We start from the raw sequence: 22,326 nt of genomic DNA on the forward strand, positions 1-22,326 counted from the left end.
TTAAAAAAAAAGAAGAATGAGAAGATAAAACATTTTGGTCAACAGTCCTCCACCACCTTTGAGCTTCCTGAAGTAGCTTGTTTATCTCTCAGTTCTAAGGATTTAAGTTCTCCAACAGCTTCATTGCTTTCAAAGCTTGAGCAGAACATTTAGAGGCACTGGAAGTTAGGGATAAAGTCAGAGTTAAGTGACTGTTTTTCTTTTTTTAAATAGAGGAAGGTGCCTAAGAAGGAAAGGGTAAGAGAGATGCATCAAACTAACTTCTATGTTACAGCTTCTTGGCTCTTTGCCTGGAAGAAATACAAGATACCCCCAAGGAGCAATTTTTGAAGCTCGAAAGAGGCCAACAGAACCAAGTTTACTTTGCCTACCATTTCACCCTTCCTTTCATGTGTGGCCAGGGTGTACCACCATCCTCAAAATGTAGGTCTATCCATATAGGGAGTTTTGCTTAGTGCCTCTCCGGCTTCTGCCAAGGCTAGACCCAGTCCAGGGCCGAAAGGACATGCAACATTTGATATTTGGTGACCACACACCTTATGTGACTATCCAATTCTGCCTCAACAGAGTGAATAACCTCTTTGGACTCTGCCATAAAACACAGCCACGTTTTGCCTAAATGCCAGCGCCGAAGATGGCCACATTAAAACACAAACGAGCACTGAGAATATACCGCCAGGTTCACTTCACCCAGCAAACAGAGCCCAAGAGGTTAAGTGCCCTCAACAACTGCAAGAATGGACAAATAAACCTCCAAGGAGTCAAGTCTGGTCGGATACTGCTATGTCCATGAAATGGACAGTGGTCAGCGCAGCAGGACAGGAGTGCTACGGTTAATCAGGCCCCAAACAGAGCGCTGACAGGCTCAGTTTCACCGACACCGAATGACTGGCTACTCCTGCTTCTGATCTGATGGGCATCTTCTACCAAATCACCTCTCCAAACCCATTAAAAAATATATCGGACAGATCAAATACAACTGGACCAATGAGAATGCAAAACCAAGACGTAGCAAGGGCCAGTGGGAGTATATGGGTTTGAGGGCGATTGTGGAGGCAGCGGCTTTTAAATGAAAGCTCTTGATAAAGTTTTGCTTGTTTGGTTTATTTTCCTTTCTATAAGCAGGAATTACATCGTGTGTGTAATGGCTTATAAGGGTTCACAAATTCAGCAAAGAAATATATATTTTTTGAAATGTCATTTTCTGTTAACATTCTTGTGAAAAGACATTGGCTCACAGTCCCATAAATCTGTAAACCATATTAAATACAGGAAGCTGCCGCAATACAGACAAAAGGGTAGCTTAGTTTCTTTCTTCCTTTGCCCAGACTAACAGTATCGCTTTGTACTCTGACTTCTCAGTAGACCTGAAGAGCCACTTTGCTCATCTATTACATTTTCCCTTTAAAGCGTGTCCTCTATTTCTTTGGCATGCAAGGCTGGAATGACAGTCCTGTTCCTACATACAAATAACTATCTTCAACATACAGATGATGAAAAACACCTTCACATGTTGGGGGTGCAGGCTAAAGTTGAGAACCAGAAAGCTACAAAAACTCAATTCATGTTTTTTAAATACTTTATATGGTAAAAATACAGCAAAAATATTTTTTGTTCAAAGAGGAAAAAATATACTGCTATGGTCATGGTTCTAAGGATGATTTAAGTCGTCTCTGGCTCCTCAACTGTGCACTGTAGTGTGGGCTGACTTCAACTACGGCTTCTCCAGCTTCAGTCATTTATCAAAGCTAAAATCATACTGTGGAGAGAAGAAATTAATGTTACTAGTGTTTCCTTAGGAATGTTCCTACAGAGTCTGGTCTGTCCAGACTTGCATCCCTAAGGCTCAGCAAGGAACACTCACTTAAGTAAAAAGCAAAAGCAATCACTTACACCTAAAGGAAAGAATATCTATATTAGGACATCAAAAGGCCCTAACGTTTTCACTAAAAGAAAAAAAAAAAGAAAGAAAGAAAACCGGGGTAGAGGTGGCGGTAGGGAGCATAACCTAAAAGCACTGCTGGGCTCTAGCTTAGAGAAAACAAGCTGTGTCTAGGAAAAAACTTTAATTCTCCATGGAGATCTTCGCACATGTTGTTCCTGCCCCTGGAACCCCTCCTCTCATCCCCCATCAACCCAGTAACTTCCTCTCAGACTTCAGGATCCGGCAGGCTCCATCAGGCTCCCGCACGGCCTCTGGGAAGCCAGCCTCTCGGCCCAGGGCCGTTGCGCCCTGCCTCTCCCTGCACACCTCAGCTCATACCCACTTTCATTCTCCAGGATGACACCCGCGTGCTGCAATCAGCAGGCTCCCAGCTTTGACACAGGGATTCTGCGCTGCTCCTTTTGTGTCACACGCAGTGCCTTACACAGTGTCTTTGACACGTGGCGGTCACTCAGTAAATACTCTGTTAAAACCACCACACTTAACAAGAGTAACAAGACTATCATTTTTTTACTGAAATCAGCCTTGCTATCCTGAGAGCAAATGACTAAAACACAGAAATACCCTTACACTACTAATGGTATAAGTGATGCGTTGTCCAAATTTAAACCAACTAAGGGTACACAGTGCACAGCACAAATTAGTGGTAGTAACCAATATTTTTGAACACTTTGTTAGAGCTTACAAGAGGTCAGCACAAACCAAAGTGCTTTATATGCATTATCTCATTTAATCCACATCACAAGCCCATGAGGCAGGTACTATTATTATCCCATTTTCAGATGAAGAAATTGAGGCACAGAGAGGATAAGAAACTTGCCCCAGGTCACACAGTGAGGGAGTGGTAGATTATACCAGGCTGGCACCTAACCAAACAGCAAAGGCATAGATTCCACCAATCTCTAAAGAAGATGGGAATTTTTTCCTTTAATTCTATTTAACAAACGCTGAATGTCTGCTATGTGCAAGGCACCATGCAAGTGGTGGCAGGCGATACAGAAGGAGCAGCATAAATCCCTACATTAGAAATTGGATGATTTAGAATAGTAAACACTTTTTAAAAACAGCAACCAAAGCTAAGAGAAAAGTGTTACAAGAACATCTGCAATTACTCTTCCATCCTGATCCCTTGAGCTACAAGGAACGCCAAGGGGGAAGGAAATAGCAACATGGCTAAAAATGACAAGCTGAGAAGGGAAGGGAAAAGAAAGAAAAAGAAAGGATGCATCCAGTGAGCAATGCAGCTACTCAGGCAAACGAGTTACACTGGTTGCCTATCTTTTATTTCATTGTAAAGAACCATACCTTAAACCTGCCCCAAAATTGCTTCCTGATTCCTCCAATCCCCAGTCTTCAGTCCATCTTCCCACTGCTTTAAATTCAACAACTGAGAGGTAAGAAACTCTTGTCCATTTTTAAATCCTAAGACTTTGGGTCTTACTAAGCAAGATACTGCTCCCTAATCCTACATTTACACCCAAAAATGTGACTACATTAGCTTTGCTCCCAGATGTCTCAAGAAGCTCATGTTATCAAGACCTAGGGGATGTCCACTCTAGTTTACTCTCCAAAGCATAAAACCTGGAGGGGAGAGAAGGATGAAGAAAGGATAACCACCCTGCTTTTTGTCTCCAACAAATAGAAGGGAACATATATGATGGTAAAGATACCTTCATATGGTTTGACTTTAAAAAGTAATAAAAATAAGAATACGGCTTCCCTGCTGGCACAGTGGTTGGGAGTCCACCTGCCGATGCAGGGGACACGGGTTCGTGCCCCGGTCTGGGAAGATCCCACATGCAGCAGAGCGGCTGGGCCCGTGAGCCATGGCCGCTGAGCCTGCGCGTCCGGAGCCTGTGCTCCGCAACGGGAGAGGCCACAACAGTGAGAGGCCCGCGTACCGCAAAAAAAAAAAAAAAAGAAGAAGAAAGGTGTATCGTTGTATTCTTAATGTGAAATTTTGCTCTTTATTCTCCATCTTTAATGCTAGGATTAAAAATTAAGCACGTTAGCAATGAGGTATGAGAACCAGAAATGTTATTAGTGTGGTTTTTCTGTCCTATTTTTTAAAATACAGAAAAGCAAATATAATAAATAGTAAAAAGGAAACCACCTAAACTCTAATTTCAATCTAATCTGTGGGTGGAATTAGCATAGCAAAAGGATTTTAGGAAGCCTGCTTTTTCAGGCAGAGGCTAAAATGGCTCTGACTTCTAAGCTACTTCAGACAAAATAGCAGTTTTTTAAAACTCTTATCTTTGTACAGTTTCTAATTATTAGGACTTTTCTGAGTGACAGAAGTTTAGTTCAGTACAAGTTTTTTCCTACTAGTCTTATGCCCATGTGAAAATTAAAATTTACCTCAGAAAAAAACAGGAATGATACAATTAAGCTTGGATACAAAAGCTTGACTTTTAGCCTCTTAAAGGCTTAATCAAATCATACACACATGACAATTTTTTTCTCTTTGCTGTATTCTATGGGTCTATAATGGGTAAAGGAAAAGGTGGCATGTTATCTCTAAAACTTAAGGTAATAAATATAAGTTTAAACAGGACTGCATGAGGCTTCCAGTGTCTGATAGCCAATCCTTCATATTAATTCTTATTTCCAATCCAACTGGAAGACTGATGAAATTTTACCCGAACAGACCACTTGCATCCCGGAGAAAAGGCATCACACCTAAATTCCTTAATGCCAAGAAAGATCAGCCCAACGTGGATATAAGTTGTTGAGAGCTGCTGCCAGTGCTCTGGTCCCCAGAAGACCCAGGAGTGGGAAACTCTCTGGGGGTACATATAGTAATGTTTATAATAGGCAGTGAGACCTCACAGCTGGATACCAGGGGAGGGAAAGAACAGCAAGGACAGTTTTAAGCATGTTGATAGCCTCAACAGCTAAGGAATAACTAATAATATGGAGTAACTCTACTCCAGGTCAGACAGAATGGAATCCTGATTCAATGACATGACATTAAAAATCTACACAGCCACAAGAAATTCACATAATCCCCAAAAGCTCTGCAATGTTAATACAAAATCCTACAGTATAGTAATACCTTACCCGTCAAAAGCATATGGCATCCAGGAAAATGCCAGGACTGTAAACTCACCTATAAAGATACATGAAGAAACAGAGCAGGTGGAAACCAAGCTTGATCATGGCTTCTTTCATGTGTGACTTCAACTGCCCTCGATTGTGTATTTCTGTTGGATCAAACACTCCCATGTTACCACTTGGCACCATAATGAACCTGGTAAATTAAAGGATGCACACACATTAGAAGGAAAATCAAATCATCAGCATAAATATTCAAAAATAAGTAAACCAGTAATAATCAACCTTCAAAAATGAACCAATCATAGCAGCCTTATATGACCAAATATGGACAAGGTATTATAATGATGTCACAGGCCATGCCTTAGTCTTCCTTTGAAAATACAATACTATTAATTTTAGGTGTAATTTCTGCCCTCTGAAACAAATACATTAACACTCTAGAGAAGGATATTTTATGCACTGAGACCCTTTTACCCATCTTCTGTAGAAAACTACTGAATCGGTAATACCTATAGCTGTCTTCCATGAGACACAAATGAAGGGGGCCCCAAAACCAAACCAACTTTATCAAGTTCTTAGAAATTTCTTTATCTACAAGGTTCTAACTTAATTCATGCAATTCCCTTCACCTTCACAACATCTCTGTCAGTTGTCTTTATGTTTAACACTTACATCTTTGTGTCAAACATAATTATTCCCATTTCACAGATGATACTAAAAAGAGAGATTCTATATCCCAAATAGAATCCTCATCTTTGGTGCTCCCGCTGATCAACAGATATGTCTCAATCTGCATGGTTAATGAATGGTACCTACTTGAAAAGAGTAACTTAAAGAAGACAGAAATGACTTAGAATAAATGCTACGATGGTAAAATAAAACTCCTCAGTTAAGACAATAAACGGAGAGTTCAGATGCAAACGCAGTGCCTAACTTTACATGACTCTTAAAAAGTACAGATTACATTTAATTAAAATGTAAATTTTATTTTAAATTAATTTTTCTGTAAATATTAAATTAAATAATAATATTTTGACAAATAAGAGATGTACATTTTATAGTGATGGAGGTATGACCACAGTGAGGGAATGAGAACAGGGCTACAAAGTCAATACGGAACCTAAAGGGCACAGTAAGCAGACACCGAGTTACAAATCCAGACCAATTCAACTCAGTGCTCCCACAGACTCAGACTCAAACTTAAAAAAAAATCTTGAAGATACTGTGTTTAACACGCTGTGGAGTCTTTGGGCCTCTTGAGATAACACATAACATTTCATATTTATTAAATACCACTGTGTATATAGTATTACATATGACAATCTTCTCCTTCTTCCCCAAATGATTCCTTTTACAAATAAGAAAATTGGGTTACTTTGAGAGGATCAGTGAGTTTAAGCGTCTACGCTTCTGCATCCCAACTGTGCCATCTGCACAGCATGCGTGTCCTAACCTAGCACTGATCATGACCTCTTCCTTCTCTCATGTCCAAGCTTCTCTAGTCCAACCTTGGTTCCTCACTCTCGCCACACATTTGGTTTCTCAATTATGACTTCCGTGAAATGCAAATGGCTCTCTGAGTGTCACAAATCTAAATTCTCCGCCAAATCCTAGTAGCCCATCTATGGCTGAATAAACGGTATATATGGTATTTACAAACGAATATCTGGATAGCATCTCAACTCAATACCTATTTTCCTCGATTTACAATGGTATTATATCATGATAAACCCATCAAAAATTGAAAATGCAATTAATACACCTAACCTACCGAACATCACAGCTTAGCCTAGCCTACCTTAAACATGCTCAGAACACTTACATTAGCCTACAGTTGGGCAAAATCGCCTAATACAAAGCCTATTTTATAACATTACAAGAGAGTTTCACACCGCATATCGCTAGTCCAGAAACAGATCAAAATTCAAAATTCGAAATATGGTTTATACTGAAATGCGTATCATTTTCACACCATCATGAAGTCGAAAAATCAAAAGTCAAACTATTGTAAATCGAGGACCATCTGTAGTCTCAAAGAGTCTTATCCTTCTCTGACTGCTAGCTTATCTAACAGGAGTGTCACCACTTCCTCAGTAGTCCTTAAAAACTTTCTCTTACTCAATTCTGACTTCTCTCTTCATCTTTCATAGGCAATAGGTTAAACTCTTGTCCACTCTTCCTTCCTATCACCACTTATATAGCCCTATCTTGTTTTTTTTTTTTTTGGTACGTGGGCCTCTCACTGTGTGGCCTCTCCCTTTGCGGAGCACAGGCTCCGGACGCGCAGGCTCAGTGGCCATGGCTCACGAGCCCAGCCACTCCGCGGCATGTGGGATCTTCCCGGACCGGGGCACGAACCCGTGTCCCCTGCATTGGCAGGTGGACTCTCAACCACTGCGCCACCAGGGAAGCCCTAGCCCTATCTTTTTCATTCCCACTAACACAACTCTATTCCAGTACTATATTATCTCACCCCTGTCTCTGAACTACCTCCTGCCTCTTTTCCATCCAATCAATACTATATAATGCTTCCAGAAAAATCTTCCCAAAGCATAATTTATATCATGCCAACTTAGCTAATCAAAAACATATGCAGCAAATGTATAAAATAAGCTACAAGGATATACTGTACAACACAGAATATAACGAATATTCTATAATAGCTATAAATGGAGTATAACCTCTAAAAATTGTGAATCACCATACTGTACACCTGAACATATAATATTGTACATGAACTATAATTCAATAAAAAAGAAATTAATTAAAAACATATAGAGCAAGGAAGATATATGAATGGCTAATAAGCACATTAAAAAGTACTCAACATCATTAGTCACTAGGGAATGTAAATCGAAACCACAATGAGATACCACTTCACATTCAATCAGACAGCTAAAATAAAAAAGACACAACAAAAAGTGTTGGCAGGGATGTGGAGAAACTGTAACCTTCATACACAGTTGGTGGGAACGTAAAATAGTGCAGCTGCTTTTGAACACTCAGGTAGTTCCTCAAAAGGTCAAACCATAGAGTTACCATATGACCCAGCAATTCCACTCCTAAAAGAAATGAAAGTATATGTCCACACAAAAATATGCACATGAACATGAAAGGATGCTCAACATCACTAATCATTAGAGATATGCAAAGCAAAACTACAATGAGATATCACCTCACACCAGTAAGAACGGCCTTCATCAAAAAATCTATGAACAATAAATGCTGGAGAGGGTGTGGAGAAAAGGGAACCCTCTTGCACTGTTGGTGGAAATGTAAATTGATACAGCCACTATGGAGAACAGTATGGAGGTTCCTTAAAAAACTAAAAATAGAACTACCATATGACCCAGCAATCCCACCACTGGGCATATACCCTGAGAAAACCATAATTCAAAAAAAGTCATGTACCACAATGTTCACTGCAACTCTATTTACAATAGCCAGGTCATGGAAGCAACCTAAGTGTCCATCAACAGATGAATGGATAAAGAAGATGTGGCACATATATACAATGGAATATTACTCAACCATAAAAAGAAACAAAACTGAGTTATTTGGGGTTTCACTGGTGGCGCAGTGGTTGAGATTCCGCCTGCCGACGCAGGGGCCACAGGTTCATGCCCCAGTCCGGGAGGATCCCACATGCCGCGGAGCGGCTGGACCCGTGAGCCATGGCCACTGAGCCTGCACGTCCAGAGCCTGTGCTCCGCAAAGGGAAAGGCCACAACAGTAAGAGGCCCACGTACAAAAAAAAAAAAAAAAAAAAAAAAAAAAAACTGAGTTATTTGTAGTGAGGTGGATGGACCTAGAGTCTGTCATAGAGTAAAGTAAGTCAGAAAGAGAAAAACAAATACCATATGCTAACACATATATATGGAATCTTAAGAAAGAAAAAAAAAATGGTTCTAAAGAACCCAGGGGCAGGACAGGAATAAAGACGCAGACGTAGAGAATGGACTTGAGGACATGGGGAGGGGGAAGGGTAAGCTGGAATGAAGTGAGAGAGTGGCATTGACATATACACACTACCAAATGTAAAATAGAGAGCTAGTGGGAAGCAGACGCATAGCACAGGGAGATCAGCTGGCGCTGATATATACATATATCCCCATATCTCCCACCTAGAGGGGTGGGATAGGGAGGGTGGGAGGGAGAGGCAAGAGGGAGGAGATATGGGGATATATGTATATGTATGGCTGATTCACTTTGTTATAAAGCAGAAACTAACACACCATTGTAGAGCAATTATACTCCTATAAAGATGTTAATAATAAAAAAAAGACACATGATTACATTGCATTTTGGTAAATTAAAAGAATAATTTTAATGAAAAAAATATGCACATGAATGTTCATAGTAGAATTATTTATAATAGGCAAAAAGTGGAAACAACTCAAATGCCCATCAATTGCAAATGGATAAACAAAATGTAGTATTGCCATACAATGGAATATTATTCCACAATAAAAAGGAATAAAGTACTGATACATGACACGGCATGGATGAACCCTGAAAATATTATGCTAAGTGAAAGAAGCCATAAAAGATCACATATTGATCTCTTTTAAATGATATGTCTGTCCAGAACAGGTTATCTTACAAAGACAGAAAGGAGACTAGCAGTTGCCTAGAGCTGGGGGAGGGGAGTGACTTCTAAAGGACATAGGGCTTCTTTTGGGGGTGATGAAAATGTTCTTAAATACGTTTTGGTGATGGTTGCTTACATCTATAAATATACCAAAAACATACTGGATAGTATAGTTTAAATGGGTGAATGTTATGCTACCAGTACTCATATGTATAAATAAACAAGCTGTACTCACCGATATGTATTCCAAGTGGCAACAGGCAAGTTGAGAAGGAAGATGAACCAGTGCAATGAAATGAGCATTAATACAGTGACAATAGTATGGCCAACCAATTCCGGAATTACCCACTGCAAGGGAAGAACACAGTATTACATCTCACTGCTGTGTCCTTCCAGAATGTACATGTTACTTGAAATTAAATCAAAAAAAGTACAGAGAATTTCCAAGCTAGTGTCTCAAGATTATTTTTAGGCTCGGATGTCCCAGATTTGCATACTGCTATCACTGCTTACCCAGTGCAAATAAATCAGGACACAACTTAAAAATAATGCACTTAGTCTTTAATTACATTTTACCCTAAGTAAAGATTCAGATTCATTCTCTAAGCAGGTACAAATAACAACTAGAGAAAAAATAGAGTATTATTTACCTTCTATTCCAATATCTGTGCTAAAGCCTCTTACTCTAATTTGGGATGGTTTATATCCACGTACATGCTGCCTTTCAGGTCAGAATACGTTTCCAAGCTCCAGAACCCTGAGGGAAATCATCTCACATCCACCAAAAAAAAAGTACTTTAGGGCTTCCCTGGTGGCGCAGTGGTTGAAAGTCCGCCTGCTGATGCAGGGGACACGGGTTCGTGCCCCGGTCCGGGAAGATCCCACATGCTGCAGAGCGGCTGGGCCCATGAGCCATGGCCGCTGAGCCTGCGCGTCCGGAGCCTGTGCTCCGCAACGGGAGAGGCCACAACAGTGAGAGGCCCGCGTACCGCAAAAAAAAAAAAAAAAAAAAAAGTACTTTAACAGCTTACAATATCAGCTCAAAGTTAAACAAATATGATAATGGACCAGGATAACAGAATCCCAGACTATTGGCTTTATAGCACCCAGTGCCCTTATCTATGTTCTTTGTTTATTGTGCAATATTCTAGTTCTCATATATCAACAGCTATTGTGGCAGGTTCTCAATTCACCAGTAGTTTTCCTCTCCTATGAGTAGAGATTTTTCTTTTAATGGAAGTTAATAGCTAGTATTTATTGAGCCACAAACTGGCACTCCCAACTTATAGAAATGAGGAAAATAAAATTCAAGAGAGATTAAGTAACTTGCCCAAGGTCACACAGCTACTTAGTGGCAGAGCTATGTAACAGAAGCCCAGACACACTGGCCCCAGGTCTCTTGCATTTAGATTTCAGATACATTTTTTTCTTTTTTCCTGGTGGGGAGGGTGTCACTCTGCGAGGCCTGGAGGATCTTAGTTCCCCAACCAGGGACTGAACCCACACCCTGGGCAGTGAAAGCACGGAATCCTAACCACTGGACCACCAGGAAATTCCCTTAGATACTTTTTATTTTTTTTGGCTGCATTGGGTCTTTGTTGCTGTGCGTGGGCTTTCTCTAGTTGCGGCGAGCAGGGGCTACTCTTCATTGCAGTGCGCGGGCTTCTCATTGGGGTGGCTTCTCTTGTTGCAGAGCACAGGCTCTAGGCTTCAGTAGTTGTGGCTTGCGGGCTCTGGCGCTCAGGCTCAGTAGTTGTGCTGCATGGGCTTAGTTGCTCTGCAGCATGTGGGATCTTCCCAGACAAGGGCTCAAACCCATGTCCCCTGCATTGGCAGATGGATTCTCAACCACTGCACCACCAGGAATATCCCACTTTTTCTTAATAAACAAAGAGGAAGGGCCTTAAACCTAATTTGCAATCAACCAAAACGTTTCTAAATATGTAAATGCATTTTTAAAGTGTAACCAATTTAACATAATGCTAATATGTGTAAGCTGCAAAATCAGATAAACCTGGAGTAAAACTCATGCTCTATCCTATTTATTAGCTGTGCAATTTTAGGAAGTTATCTACCCTCTCTAAATCATGATTTTCTCATCTGTAAAACGGAGATAATACTTACACCTCATGAGGTTGTTTTAGAGAATTAGACAAAATAATATATGTAAGCCACACACAAAGTAAGCACTCAATTCACATTCCCACCAGCAGTGCAAGAGTGTTCCCTTTTCTCCACACCCTCTCCAGCATTTATTGTTTCTAGGTTTTTTGATGATGGCCATTCTGACTGGTGTGAGATGATATCTCACGGTAGTTTTGATGTGCATTTCTCTAATGATTAATGATGTTGAGCATTCTTTCATGTGTTTGTTGGCAGTCTGTATATCTTCTTTGGAGAAATGTCTATTTAGGTCTTCTGGCCATTTTTGGATTGGGTTGTTTGTTTTTTTGATATTGAGCTGCATGAGCTGCTTGTACATTTTGGAGATTAATCCTTTGTCAGTTGCTTCATTTGCAAATACTTGCTCCCATTCTGAGGGTTGTCTTTTCGTCTTGTTTATGGTTTCCTCTGCTGTGCAAAAGCTTTGCAGCTTCATTAGGTCCCATTTGTTTATTTTTGTTTTTCTTTCCATTTCTCTAGGAGGTAGGTCAAAAAGGATCTTGCTGTGATTTATGTCATAGAGTGTTCTATGTTTTCCTCTAAGAGTTTGATAGTTTCTGGCCTTACATATAGGTCTTTAATCCATTTTGAGCTTATTTTTGTGCATGGTGTTAGGGAGTGATCTAATCTCATACTTTTACATGTACCTGTCCAGTTTTCCCAGCACCACTTATTGAAGAGGCTGTCCTTTCTCCACTGTACATTCCTGCCTCGTTTACCAAAGATAAGGTGACCATATGTGCGTGGGTTTATCTCTGGGCTTTCTATCCTGTTCCATTGATCTATCTTTCTGTTTTTGTGCCAGCACCATACTGTCTTGATTACTGTAGCTTTGTAGTATAGTCTGAAGTCAGGGAGCCTGACTCCTCCAACTCCGTTTTTCGTTCTCAAGATTGCTTTGGCTATTCGGGGGTCTTTTGTGTTTCCATACAAACTGTGAAATTTTTTGTTCTAGTCCTGTGAAAAAATGCCAGTGGTAGTTTGATAGGGATTGCATTGAATCTGTAGATTGCTTTGGGTAGTAGAGTCATTTTCACAATGTTGATTCTTCCAATCCAAGAACATGGTACATCTCTCCATCTGTTTGTATCATCTTTAATTTCTTTCATCAGTGTCTTATAGTTTTCTGCATATAGGTCTTTTGTCTCCTTAGGTAGGTTTATTCCTAGGTATTTTATTCTTTTTGTTGCAATGGTAAATGGGAGTGTTTTGTTGATTTCACTTTCAGATTTTTCATCATTAGTGTATAGGAATGCCAGAGATTTCTGTGCACTAATTTTGTATCCTGCTACTTTACCAACTTCATTGATTAGCTCTAGTAGTTTTCTGGTAGCATCTTTAGGATTCTCTATGTATCGTATCATGTCATCTGCAAACACTGACAGCTTTACTTTTTCTTTTTCAACTTGGATTCCTTTTATTTCTTTTTCTTCTCTGATTGCTGTGGTTAAAACTTCCAAAACTATGTTGAATAAGAGTGTTGAGAGTGGGCAACCTTGTCTTGTTCCTGATCTTAGTGGAAATGCTGGTGGGAATGTGAATTGGTACAGCCACTATAGAGAAGAGTATGGAGGTTCCTTAAAAAACTAAAAATAGAACTACCATATAAGCCAGCAATCCCACTACTAGGCATATACCCTGAGAAAACCATAATTCAAAAAGAGTCATGTACCAAAATGTTCATTGCAGCTCTATTTACAATAGCCCAGAGATGGAAACAACCTAAGTGTCCATCAACCTAAGTGTCCATCAACGGATGAATGGATAAAGAAGATGTGGCACATACATAGCGAAATTGAGCTATTTGTAATGAAGTGGATGGACCTAGAGTCTGTCAAACAGAGTGAAGTCAGAAAGAGAAAGACAAATACCGTATGCTAACACATATATATGGAATTTAAGAAAAAAAAAATGTCATGAAGAACCTAGGGGTAAGACAGGAATAAAGACACAGACCTACTAGACAATGGACTTGAGGATATGGGGAGGGGGAAGGGTAAGCTGTGACAAAGCGAGAGAGTGGCATGGACATATATATACTACCAAACATAAAATAGATAGCTAGTAGGGGGCAGCCGTACAGCACAGGGAGATCAGCTCGGTGGTTTGTGACCACCTAGAGGGGTGGGATAGGGAGGGTGGGAGGGAGGGAGACGCAAGAGGGAAGAGATATGGGAACATATGTATAACTGATTCACTTTGTTATAAAGTAGAAACTAACGCACCATTGTAAAGCAATTATACTCCAATAAAGATGTAAAGAAAAAAAAGTAAGCACTCAATAAATGTTAGCTGATGTTACTACTACTCCCCTCCATGCTATCAGACCCACACAGAAGTAGCTTTCAAACTCTGGATTTCTTACTGTGGGATGCATTTTGGTTTACATAAACAAAAACCTAAAACAAAAGTTTCAGGAAGCGATACTTGACCTTATTATACTTGGATACTAACTTTCTACCAAGCCCTCTGTTCTCTTTCTCTTCCCTCCTTAATAATGTGTTCTTCCCCTAACTTAGGGGTAAGAAGCACTAGGCTTATTTCACCCAGGCAGGAATTTGAAAGATTCTTCTCTGGAGTAACTTAATGGCACAAGAGAAAACACCTACAAAAAAACTGCTATTTCAGGTACCCTCAAAAAAGGTAGACACCAACTACCCTCAGTGAAGTCTTACCTACCAGTCAGTCAACAGCCTGGACCACCCAATGAGCTTCCAATGAGTATTTTCATGCCTTACCCTAAAGTATGACTAGATAGCCATGTATCAGAAATTGAGGAAAGCCCTCAATATGAAAGAAGGGGGAAAAACAAAGAGAAAGGAACTTGGAAAAAAACAGATATAATGTAGGAAGCAGAAGGAAATTTCAAAACTGCTATAATCAACATCCTTGAGAACGAAGAGAGTCAAGCATGAACCAAGAGAACAAAAAGCTCTTAGAAATTAAAAATTTGACATAAATGATATACATACAAGAAAATTCAGAAGATAAAACAGAGGAAATCTTAAAACAAGAAGTTAGAAAAAAACCAAAGGGACAAAAATAAGAAAAAGAAGAACTGGGAGATCAATCCAGCAGATAAATTATCCAGCAAATCCAAGTTGCTGAAAGAGAAGAGAGAAAATAGAAGGGGAAGACATTATCAAAGAAAGAAGTAGAAGAAAATTTCCCAGATTGAAAGAACCTCTCAGATGCCCAAAACAATGAGTGAAAAAGGCCTAAACAAAGGTATACCACTGCAAAATTCCCAAACACCAAGGATTACCATAAATAACCCAACCAAGGATAAAGGTTAAGATTCTAAAACTTCTGGAGAGGATGGAGGTAGGGGTGGGAGGAGAGGGAAGAGAGAGATCCCATCAAAATGATAAGAAATCAAAATGGCACCAGACTTCCCAACTTGAACAACACTAGAAGTTAAAAGACCTTGACCAAGCAAACTCTGAAAAAAAATCTTTTCTAACCTAGAATTCTACACTCAGAGAACCTATCAATCAAGGGAAAGGATAAGACATTTTCAAACATGCAAGTTCTCAAAATTTAATTCCCATGTACCAAATCTCAAGAAGCTACTCCAACAAAACGAGGTAGTAAGCCAAGAGAAAGGAAGACATGATTTCCAAGAATCAGGGGATCCAACCAGGAGTCCCAGGATGGAGGCTGTGAAACAGGCCTAAAGAGCAACCAGTCCAGACTATAGCAAGAGGATGTAGGTCTTGAGGAGAAATGTCACCTAGAAAAAAACAACTGACAGATTATTTTAGCATGTTTGAAACATGCAGAAAATAGTACTGAAGGGCTTTAAAGATGTTATCTGAAAAGACAAAGCTATGCAGAAAAAAAAATTAGAAAGAAAAATATGATCACTGTCTACCATAAGGCTCGGCAATAAAAAATGTTTATATAATAGTATATCATAATGATATAAACATTGAATATAAACTTAAAAAGAAAATGGAAAGATAGATGTTTAGAAGGGGGTACCTAAGAACTAAATCTGCCATATTGACTCAGAAGTCAATAGGTAATATGTAAAACTGATAAATCAAGAAATAGTGAGAGGGACTTCCCTGCTGGCGCAGTGGTTAAGAATCCACCTGCCAATGCAGGGGACATGGGTTCAAGCCCTGGTCCAGGAAGATCCCACATGCCGCGGAGCAACTAAGCCCGCGTGCCACAACTACTGAGGCTGCATTTTAGAGCCTGTGAGCCACAACTACTGAGCCCACGTGCCACAACTACTGAAGCCCACATGCCTAGAGCCGAGCACGAGAAGCCACTGCAATGACAAATCCATGCACCGCAACGAAGAGTAGCCCCTGCTTGCCACAACTAGAGAAAGCCCACACACAGCAACGAAGACCCGACACAGCCATAAATAAATAAATAAATAAATAAAAATTTATAAAAAAGAAATAGTGGGAGTTCTCTGGTGGCCTACTGGTTATGATTCTGGGCATTCACTGCCGTGGCCTGGGTTCAATCCCTGGTTGGGGAACTTAGATCCTGCAAGCCACGCACCACGGCCAAAAAAAATGAAAAAGAAATAGTAGTGCAAACATATAGAGAAATATGAATATAAATATCAGAAAAAAATTAACAGCTCAAGTGTTGAAATCAGTTGCCCCTAAGAAGCAAGACAGATAGGATTTAAAAGGGTCAGGAAGGAACTGCTGTTTTTCACTACAAGCTTTGTAGTACCTCTGACTTTAGTTGTATGCAAGTATAACTTTCACAAAAACAAAAATTAACGTTGAAAAAACTACTTAACTTCAAACTGAAGGAGTAACTTTCTCAATAGAAGAATCCAGGTAACCTTTTTTTGTGAGTTTATTTGTATTTTTGTAAAAGAAAACCCACAAAATACCCACCTAAAATACTGAGTAAGCAAGAAATATAAAAAGAAATACAATCCATCTGAAAAAATATATATATTAGATGGATCTATCTATCAGTATAAAATCATTCTTCTAAAGATGAGGAGGCCTAATCAACCATACTTCAATTTTTTAAAAAAGCAGAGGGCCCTGCATGGCACACAGCAGGAACTTAATTTGTTTAAAATTAATTAAATTTCAATTTTTAAAAAATTAAAAATAAAATAAAGAGGAGGAGGCCTGAAACTAATGCAATGTTACATGTCAATTATATCTCAAGAAAAAAAAGAACTCTGAAAGCATAGCAGATAAACAAAATCTTTTATTTAAATCTATCACTGTATTAAACCATGTTCTGGACAATTGGGAAGGAAGGGAGGGAGGGAGAGAAGGAGGGAGGGAGAGAATGAGGGAGGGAGAGAAGGAGGAAGGAAGGAAGGAGAGGAGAGGAGGAATATAATTTACTAGAAATTTTAATTTTCCAAGTGTAACTTCATTTCCGTCATGGGCCAAAGAAACTTAAGTAGACCGAAGGTGTGAAAAGACACATGAGAATCATTTTTAGGTCAAGCCAAAAAGCACTTCTCAGTTATTGTATTTTTATATGAACTTTTTTTTTTTTTTTTTTTTTTTGCGGTACGCGGGCCTCTCACCGTTGTGGCCGCTCCCGTTGCGGAGCACAGGCTCCAGACGCGCAGGCTCAGTGGCCATGGCTCACGGGCCTAGCCGCTCCACGGCATGTGGGATCTTCCCGGACGGGGGCACGAACCCGTGTCCCCTGCATCGGCAGGCGGACTCTCAACCACTGCGCTACCAGGGAAGTCCTATATGAACTTTTATATCCAGAAAACTTTTCTGTCTGCTCATCTCATAAAATGAATCAGGACCAACTGGTTTCCCCATATCTAAAAGAGCTGGGAAATTCAGAGTTTTATTGCCAATATAAAGTTCCGACTACATACTAAAGGTAAAATGGCCTTAAAACAAATCAACTAATTCCATTTCTCTAGGAGCCACAAAAAGGTCCTCTTTCATTCAACAGAAGACAGACTGAGCTTTTTCCCAAAAAGCAGGGAGGAGGGGGTTTGGACACAGAAGACAAAAACAATTAACTGATAACGAACCTTCACCTAGTCTGAGTAATGATGTTGTCTATTGTGGACAAAGGGACAACAAGGAAAAAGAGTAAAGAAACAAAATTTCAAGTTAGGTCTTCTGGTATAGTTTCATGATCTAAAAATATTGCAAAGCACAGTAGTTCCACAAACATTCCAATGAATATCAAATACACATATGTTGACTATCTGTAATTATCTCTAACACAGAATGGAGAACTGCCTTCAATGCCAGAAAATGAGGAAAGAAATGTCTTACCTTGTTTAATTTTGAGCAACATGATCTAGCATTAATGTAATCACATTCTAAATCAGACAATGTAATTATCTGACAATCAAGATAAGGAATTATTAGACTTCTTTTATAACAACTATTTAAGTTTCAGAAAGCAATCCCAGTTGCAAAGCAGAATTAGATTTTTGACTTGAAAAGATTATTTCCTTAAAGTTCATTTATTAGACAACTAAATTTTCTCATTTATGTTCCTTCAGCAAGTGATTTTCACAAAATAATCCTCTTATTATGCACAATTCTAATGTGACCCATACCAGAACATTCAAGCTGGATTCCTCAAATGTCAAACAGTGGCCAAAAGAAATGGAAAATATGACCTATATAAACAGTTTAAATGTTATAAACCTGAATTCCCAATAGAAAAAGTGTTTATTTATGATATATCCATAAAATGTCTTTGAAGACTTAAGATATGAAAAAAAAAAGGATACAAAACTATAAACTCAGCTTGGCCATATGTTAGCAGTGGTTATGTCTTGAAAGTTGGATTACAGATGGTTTGTTTTCCCAACATTTTTCTCTATAACCAAACTTTCCAAAGTAAACATATATTATACTGGACTTAAACAAAAAATGGGTTTTAGTACAAAATATAAACTTACAAATAAAAATGTGAGGGACAGATAGACATAAAAAGTCTTCAATTGAATGTGTGGTATTTACTTTAAAATGCACCCCCAGCCTCCCCACAATAGTTGGGAAAAAAATGAAAAAGAACGGCAAAATGTTGAAAATCACTGAAGGTGAACAATAGAAAAATGGGGTTTATTACACTACTCTACCTTTATGTTCGAAAATGTCCAATAAAATAGGTAAAAAGAAATGTTCTCAACTAAATTCTATACATTTCCATATGGATAGTCCCCCTATCACCTCAACCCAGCCAAAGTCAAAAGCATCACTTTCTCCACAAATTGTTCCACCTCCAGTTTGTTTTATTTCTGTCAATGACACAAGCATCATTTGCCCAGGCTCAAAATATGGAAAGTTATTTCTACCTTCTGTTTCATATCTCAGAATCAATCATTACCTGGTCCTATCAATCATTTCTTTTTAACACCACTCACATTAATTCCTCTTTCACCTGTCCACAATTAGTATCCCATTCCAGATCCAAATGAACCCATTCCCTAATGGTTTCTTACCTTCCAATCTTTCCTGTTTCCAACCCACTCTACAGACTTATCTTCATAATACACCACTTTGTTTATGTCAAAAATTTTCAATGGCTCCCTATTGCCTAGAGGATAAAAATGAAAGCCCTCCTCTCCTTAACATTCAAACCCTCCAAAATCTAATCTAATCTGGCCTTTCCAAACCTGACCTGCTGCCACCAAAATCAACCTTGTGCTCCAGATGGCCTATTCCTCGATCACCCAGAAATGCCATGGACACACCTTTCTCTGCACCTTTGCTCTTGCCTGTATCTGATTTTGAATATCCACCCCTTTCCTTCTCTGCAGGTTTCCTTATTGGTTCAAAGTCCAGAAAAACTCTTATCCCTACAGAATGTATACCCGATGATTTTCCACCTCTTGGCTCTAATACTAAGCTAGTACAACTATCCCAAAATACAATAATATGCTGAATTTCATCAAAACACATCCTGAATGTACCTTAATACCTAAGTCCAACACTCCACCTAACATGTTTCTATGTACATAAACTGGTATACACCAAGGCTTTTTTTATTCTTTGGCTGTGCCGCCCGGCTTGCAGAATCATAGTTCCCTGACCGGGGATGGAACCCGGGGCCCTGCTGCAGTGAGCGCACCAAGTCCTAACCACTGGACTGTCAGGAAATTCCCTAGCCAAGGCTATTTTAAATTATCAAGACTAGTTTTCCAAACTGCAGTAAGATAAATCCAAGTTTCATTTCTCTGAACTTAAGCTCCCGTTCCTTATGCCACAAGAGAGATGTAGGTCATCAAAACTTCCTAAGTGATGCTGCCCTTTCAGTCAGTTCGCCAAGCCTAATAAAAGTCAGGGTTCTCCTCGTCAGAAATCATCAGTTAAAGTAAAAACTGCTGTTCAATGCGGGATAGGGAGGGAAGGCAGAGCAATATTTACTAAACATTGGCCATGGGGTAGGCATTGTGCTGCTAGGTGCTTAACACGCCCTCATTGTGCACAGACCTATCTGGGAAGTAAACATTTCCCCCCATTTTAAAGATAAGAAAACTGAGGCTTAGAGAGGTGAAATAATGTGCATAGCAAATAACTAGCTGAGCAAGGAGTCCTGATTCCAAGTTTTGTCCCATCCCACTTCAACAAGTTGCCAGGCCATAACAAAGTATGAAGCCACACTGAAAACACTCTGTACAACCATCCTAAAGCCAGAATGCTCTGGCAAACAAAAAGTTTAATTCTGTCAGAAAGAGACACATGTAATTTCCAAGGGAAAAAAATACAATGCAGAGCTTCTCATGTTTTTTCTTCGCTTACATTTAATTACTTAAAATTGGATTGTGCGTTGCATCGTTGGGTGACAACTAAGACTAGAAGCTCCCTCGAGAGTAGAGTTGTAGCCCACACGCCTTCTAGAGTGCTAGGTTCAACGACCATTTATTGGCCTGGAAAATACAGTATGAATACTGTAGCAGGAACAGCGAAAATACCTAAGTTTTAAACATGGGTCGACACAGAAAAGTGTAAAAGCTGATAAACGACTGAGAACTAAATTACGTGTATAGTTACTGAATTTACAGGTCTGCAACCGACAGGAGCAACCGAAATAATCAGCTGCACCTGGTTTCTAAAACAAACCCTTCCCAACACTCCCTACAAAAAGGCATCGCGAAGGAAACACTTCACCCGTTTTTGAATGAGTCAACTCCTGGATGTGAAAGGTCGCTACAAGTTCCAACACCCGCGAGAACAAAGGGGAGGGCAGCGGGGGTGTTGCCCAGAGAATGACAAGAGGCGCCAAATCGCCTCCGCCGAGCTCAGCGCGGGACAGACCACTAGCGACCACCCCTGGGACGTGAGCCGTCGTTCTCGGGACCCCCAGCATCCGGCGAAGGGCCCGGCCTAAGGGAGCTGCAAAAAAAACCACAACTCTGATCTCTCCAGGACCCAAAAGGAGGAAAACCGCGACCCCTCTCTCCTGAGGACCACAAGGGGAGGCCAAGTGCCAGCCCCCGCGCAGGGCAGAGCGGGTCCAGGCGTCACAGGGGCGAGCGGCGGCGGGCAGGCCGGGCCGGTGCGCTTCAAGAGAAAGGCCCGCTCGGATCCCCGGGTGAGGGGCGAAGTTGGGCAGCCGGGGTCCTCCTCCCGCCCGGGCTCGCCACATTGGTCCGGCGGACCGGGCCAGCGCCCAGGGTACCCGCGCCGGCCGCCGGCCGCCTGCCTTGCTCCCTCGCACCTGCCCTGGCCCCCACCCAGGCCCACCCCCAGCCTGCTCCCTCGGGTGGAGGGCCCCAGGTCGGCCTCCGCCCGCCTCAGGCAAGGATACGAAGTACACTGAGAGGAAGATAAGCGCGCAACAGTCAAGGAGAGAGAAGACGAACACCACCGCCTCCATTCTACTCCGCCACCGCCGCGCCGCTCCTTCCGTCAAACTGGCTGTGGTGCCCGGACCAGCCCCGCCCCGCCCCCTGATAGGCCCTTACCCCTGCTTGTTGGAGCAACACAGTCCACTCCGCCGGGACGCGGCATGCCGGAAGTTGTAGTCTTTTCTTTTTCCAAAAAACTCTACCGCCGTGAGTCTGATGCATGCTGGGAAATGTAGTTCAGTAGTACGAATACCTATCAAAGTGGTGGGCCGGGTCTCTATCCTAAATCTGATTGATTATTTCCAAAAATGTGACAAGCAATTAGTCAACGAGTATTTACTGATCGCTTGTAATCTTCTGGATACGCAGTAGAACTTCTTTGCCATGTGCTAAATTTTCTTTCGATTCCGCACTGGACCCACTGGATCCCTGACTTGGGAATGGTAAGAGGTTTTCAAGCCACTCCACGCGGCTTCTAGGATCTTAGTTGTGGCTCATGGGCTTAGTTGCTCTGAGGCATGTGGGATCTTCCCGGCAGGGATCGAACCCGTGTCCCCTGCATTGGCAGGTGTATTCTTAACCACTGCACCACCAGGGAAGTCCATTATCCCTCTGTTCTTGCACGTTGTCTACTTTTTCCAGTAGTTCCTTAGCTTATTAATCATAGTTGTTTTAAATTCATAGTCTGATAATGATAGCATCCCTGCCACAACTGAGTCTGGATCTGGTTCTTGCTCTGTCTCTTCAGACTGTGTTTTCTTGCCTGTTAGTATGCTTTGTACTAGA

The 22,326-nt window shown here is 40.7% G+C and overlaps 1 protein-coding gene across 3 annotated transcripts; it reads right to left on the reverse strand.

Annotated features, from left to right (window-relative positions):
- Positions 1-1,561: 1,561 nt before the first annotated feature.
- Positions 1,562-21,629, reverse strand: CNIH4 (cornichon family AMPA receptor auxiliary protein 4). 3 transcript variants are annotated; one of them, XM_032607654.1, is made up of 5 exons: positions 21,501-21,629; positions 18,011-18,079; positions 9,832-9,944; positions 5,058-5,198; positions 1,562-1,759 (listed from the first exon to the last, which is right to left on the reverse strand). In XM_032607654.1, exons 1-5 carry the CDS (start codon positions 21,567-21,569, stop codon positions 1,732-1,734), a joined length of 420 nt encoding a protein of 139 aa, XP_032463545.1. In that variant the 5' UTR covers positions 21,570-21,629; the 3' UTR covers positions 1,562-1,731. The 3 variants fall into 3 exon arrangements, with proteins under 3 accessions (XP_032463545.1, XP_032463553.1, XP_032463563.1); XM_032607662.1 differs by lacking the exons at positions 18,011-18,079; positions 21,501-21,629 and adding an exon at positions 20,861-21,405; XM_032607672.1 differs by lacking the exon at positions 1,562-1,759 and having other exon boundaries at positions 5,058-5,151; positions 21,501-21,605.
- Between the last annotated feature and the right edge of the window lie 697 nt (positions 21,630-22,326).

This window comes from Phocoena sinus, chromosome 1, assembly GCF_008692025.1.
Source record: "Phocoena sinus isolate mPhoSin1 chromosome 1, mPhoSin1.pri, whole genome shotgun sequence".
Classification (NCBI taxonomy): Eukaryota; Metazoa; Chordata; class Mammalia; order Artiodactyla; family Phocoenidae; genus Phocoena; species Phocoena sinus.